The 5,015-nt window shown below is 40.6% G+C and overlaps 1 protein-coding gene across 25 annotated transcripts in view; it reads right to left on the bottom strand.

Moving 5' to 3' along the window:
* The window catches only part of Fggy (FGGY carbohydrate kinase domain containing), a 395,164-nt gene that overhangs the window by 102,272 nt on the left and 287,877 nt on the right, over window positions 1-5,015 (bottom strand). For all 25 annotated transcript variants that reach the window (XM_087548101.1, XM_087548107.1, XM_087548106.1 and 22 more), the window contains one exon: window positions 2,426-2,487. In XM_087548101.1, coding sequence (XP_087404227.1) covers window positions 2,426-2,487 — 62 coding nt within the window. The remainder of the gene's footprint in view (window positions 1-2,425; window positions 2,488-5,015) is intronic.

Genomic DNA, 5,015 nt, shown 5'->3' with positions numbered 1-5,015 from the left:
ATATCCCTGAGGTATGCATCAATATTACACCTGTAAGTAAATGAAGCAGGCAAGCACTGTTGTGGCTTTATGAGATTATAGTGGAGTCATAGAAAGACATCTGTGGCAGGCAGAATTGGCATATGAATCAATATCTCTAATCCCAGGCCCAGCGTTATTACAGTCGCACACACCTGTCACGAGAAAGAAGGCAGGCATCTGGGAATGACACCTTTCTCTTCATCAGTGAGGAAAAGGTGTAGTCGTCATTGTCAACATTCAGTTAAAAAAACTACTTGCTCCCAGGAAGTGGTGGCTCATGCCTTTAATCCCAGCACTTGGGAGGCAGAGGCAGGTAAATTTCGGTGAGTTTGAGGTTAGCCTGGTCTACAGGGACAGCCAAAGTAGTTACAAAGAGAAATTTTGTCTCAAAAAACAAAACAAAACAAACAAACAAAACCAAAACCAAAGAAACAACAACACCCTTGCCATGTATATCAACTCCTTAATGTCAAAATAAGTTCTCAGAGTCTGAGGCTAATCACCCAATCCTATCCCATGATAATACACATCATAGTTGGTATTTGAATTTAGATCTAAATTCCAAATTTGGTTCCTCCCCCCCATTCTCTCCCCCCCCCCTCCCTCCCTCTCTCCCTTCCTCCCTCCCTCCCTCTCTCTCTGGTAGTTGACCATTAAAGTCCTTTACTTCAATGGAACCAAGTGATGAAAAGAACTCTAATTATAGACTGTCATGCACATCAAATATATCATCAGCAAAACCTGATACACAATCCCAATGTTGATTTGAAGTTCGGAATTCTTGTTCAAGGTTATAGTATGCCAAAGCTGTGGTGGATTGGTTTTAATGCTGTGTTAATTCGTCTCCTGAAATCACGTAGGAACCTGCACATTTGCACTGAGGCTCCCTGACTCCAATTGGCTCTGGTTGAGAAATAAAGTTATCAGCAGCCAATAGCTGGGCAGGGAGACAGAGGCAGGACCTTTCGTTTTTCTGAACAAGAAACACAGGAGAGAGAGAAAGACAATACTACCATGGTGGGGAAGCAGGAAGATCAGGCAGGAGAGCTGCATTATACAGACTAACAGTCATGTAAATCCAGGAAAAGCAGCCCCAACAGGGTCCAGGGCAGCAAAGATGAATTATAGATTAAGTATTAACTCAGAAATATTGGAGGGGAGTTTGTTTTAGCCACATGGAGTTAGGGAGTGGCCCAGCCACTGCTCTGTTCAGACATATTTAAAATAAGGCTATTCGTGTCTTGCATTCATAAATCCAAAACATTAGGAGGCACGCATACCAACCAGGTAGTTTAGGGCAGATCAATGGACTACCGCTTCACTAAGCCAAGGAAAGCACCGGTTGCTGAGAGTACACGGTATAAGCCTTCTTAGTTGTCATGACATTGCCATGACTCCTAGAGGAAGGCTTGGTAATACAGCTCCTTTTCTATACCCTGGGAGCACAGGATTCTAATAACACGTATGGAATTATAGCATTATAGGTAAGCTATTCCTTTGTGATACAGAAGGAATGGTTTTACTATTTATATTTCATTTTGTCCATCCTATCACAAGTATACATCCTGCTGTCTTCCTGTCTGCTGTCTGTCTGTCTATGTCTACCATCTATCTATCTATCTATCTATCTATCTATCTATCTATCTATCTATCTATCTATCCATCATTTATCAACTATCTATCATAATATACATATATATATATATAATTTACCTTTATATCTGATCAACCATCTATAAATTTTCTATCTAACATTCTTTCTTCTAAACACGTTCTGAGGCTATGAGGCCTTCTCATGATTCTATGAGAAAGAGTGATACAGAAACATTTATCCAGAGGTGTTATCTTTTTCCATCCTATTCCCAATCCCATTTTTAACCATCCATTTCCGAGTCACACTCTATGAGAGCCAAATTTGTTCATTATCTAGCTTACTTTTCCTATAGTTCTTTTGTACACGTGAGTTAACATACAGTGATTTTCTTGTTCTCCTCTGCACTCCGTCTTACTTCATATATCTCAGAAGCCACTGTATATTACTTACTATTCTGACTTTCACAGATGAAGTAGGAAACTGAGTACCTGTGCATGTCCACACATCTACCAAGGAGGCAAGCTGGGCTGGAACACCAAGAATTTATGATCAAAAATCCAGACACAGTCATCTCCATCAGGGTTGCTCATCCATGCAATCTGTGTGTGGGAGTAGTTTCTCTGAGTTTTCTTAGATCATTCTAAAACAAACTTAACAAATGTATTTTCAAAACCATCTGGGTGATTATCTTAAGTCCTGCCAAACATTTGCATTGTCCATAAGCTCTGAGAAATCATACAACTTCTGAAAATGAATGCCTCTCATACATTCACATAGAAAAGCCATGACAGAAACAGTTGAAGGAGTTACCTGGCTGTGGCCTTGGCTTGTAGTTCAGGAAAGGCAGGATGGCTCTGCACCATGTGATCTATCTAAATAACACAAAAGAGGTGTGTCAGTTTCACAATGTCTTTATCCTCAAGGTACACACACACACACACACACACACACACACACACACACACACACTCTCATGCTTTGTTCAACTCTTTGTCCATAGAGAATCTAAGTACAAAACAACAACAAAAAGATGCTCTTGCTCTCTTGCTCTTGCTGTCTCTTCTCTTCGCTGCTCTCTTGCCCTCTCTCCTTTGTCCCTTCTCTCCCCATCCCCCCTTCCCTCCATGTGCTCATAGCAGGCCTTTACTTATCCTCCCTTCTACTCTTCTTCTCCAATCATTACCCCTTCCCACATGGAAAACAAAAACAAACAAACAAAAAAACCACAAAATCCCAAAAATCATAAATGCAAATATATGCATTATTTTAGAAATGTAGCTTTCTTTTTTAGTGCAGGAGCCTTGGAATTATACAAAATTTAGGAGGAAGAGTAACAGCAGATGGGACTCTTAATGCTAAGCTGGTCATAGGAAGTAGCCCTGCCCTAGAAATAGATTGAGAAAAGATGGGTCAGTTAAAAGGACAAAGGTTCTTGCTTGTGGAAAGAACTAACTGTCTCTGGGTTACTTTGTTTCTCCCTCCTAATCTAGGCTGCCACTTCTAAGCAGCCTAGAACCAGCTGTGCCTTCCCTAATGCAGTCTTTGAGGTAGGGAGAGAGTGAAACAATGATGATCAAGTCCCAGCTAAGCACAGATAAGAAGCCAAGAGACCCCACCCCCACCCCTAAGCTGTTGCAGGGGAGAGCAGGGAAACTCTGCTAGGGCAGGAATGTCTGAATTGTTCAGATCTTATCTGGACTACTATGTCTAGGATTTAATTCCTAATCCCCCTGGTGGCTCTAAAGAAAACATGTAATAGGCCTGGGAACATCAATGCTTCTCAACACGTCTCCCTGCCTGCTCACTAATCTGTGTATTTCTGAGTGTTTACTTCAGTCTCCTGAAGTCTAAAACATCCATTTGGAAGGAATTATTTTCAATCAGTCTTGAACAGACTGTTTTGGCCCCATGGAAATTGAGTGTTTTCTTTAAGATCCAGGGCTGTGAATAAAGAGAGCAACATTTTTTTCAGAGACACAGAGGCCAGGTTCTGGTTCTGCACCTCACCATCTTTGTGTTTTTGAAAGAGTCACTAAGCAGCTCTGCACCCCAATATTCTCCTTCATAACCAGCTCCGTTTTAAACAGGATTCCTAGGTCACATTAAGAAGATAAGAAAACTGGGGCTTACAGACTGAAATTAGAGAACTAACTTGTCTTGGGTCACAGGGTCAAATCTTGGACTCGAACTGTGGTCTCTGACAGCTAATGTTCTATTAGTAACTGCTATGCTGTGTGGCCTAATAAAGTTGTAGGTTGAATGTAAATTAGTGAATTCTATCAGAAGCAATTTTATGGAAATTCTTCAAAATACCAAAGAAATTGGTCATTTAAAAAAACATGCAGTTTTGCAATATATATTTTCTCTAAGTCCAATTTGGGTCACTGTTAAGGCATATCCTACATATCTGTCACATAGCATTGTTTCTTCTAAACACGTTATGGGGCTATGAGAGATCCCCATGGTTCTGTAAGAAAGGATGATACAGAAACATTTATCCAGAGGTATTCCCTTTGTCCATCCTGTTTCCAATCCCATTTTTTTTACCATCTGTTTCCTATCCATACTCTCTGAGTAGCCAATCTTGATAGTTTTTTAACAGGCTACAGGCAGATGTAAAGATAAGGCAAATCTTCACATTCGATGCTAATTTTATAGGAAGCACATTAGGAGTCACAAAGCAAATATTTAAATGAACTTCCAGTAAGACATGGAGGTCCTTTTATGAATGCAGTTACTTAGTGTTTATTGAATGCTAAATAAACTAGGGCATGTGCTTAGATTCTGAGGACAGTGAGATGTATACACACCATACAAAAAAGTACATCACCATGAGTAGGGAACCAGTCTTTTGGTAATTATTATTAGAGAGGCATGGAGATGGAAGGACATAAGGATGTAAAAAGGAAGGCAGTCGGGTAGCCCACACAGCACATACATACTTCTGAAGCAAGCACGGGATGAATGACTTGCTTATTATCAAGACTCTCTTCCCTGTGCCCACCTCTGCCAAGTGGGGGAATCTGAGCCGGATCTCAGAGTATAGTAGGGGCAAAAGAAATGTCCCTGTGGAACCAGAACAAGTCTTTTGCCTCTATGGTAAGTTTAATCATTGATACTACCTTTTGGCCCATGAGGCATTTGGGTTTTGACATTTGATCTGGCAGAGAGAAACCACAAAAGACAAGAAATCCTGAGACTGGAGTTTCCAGACTGTCTTAAAGCCTGCTCTTGAAGAAAGCAATCTCCATCTCTGATTCTCTCTAGAAAACATTTATCATGCTAACATGACAAATGGCCAAACATGCACAATCACAAAGGGAAGGAATTCCTTGAAACATCAGCATTGATAACAAAGAATTTGCAGGCAAGGACAATATACCAAAAATGTAAACCTGGC

Source organism: Rattus norvegicus, chromosome 5, assembly GCF_021556685.1.
Source record: "Rattus norvegicus strain SHRSP/BbbUtx chromosome 5, alternate assembly SHRSP_T2T, whole genome shotgun sequence".
In the NCBI taxonomy this organism is placed as follows: domain Eukaryota; kingdom Metazoa; phylum Chordata; class Mammalia; order Rodentia; family Muridae; genus Rattus; species Rattus norvegicus.
The sequence above is the reverse complement of the archived record's forward strand: the minus strand, read 5'-3'. Positions and strand labels throughout refer to the sequence as shown.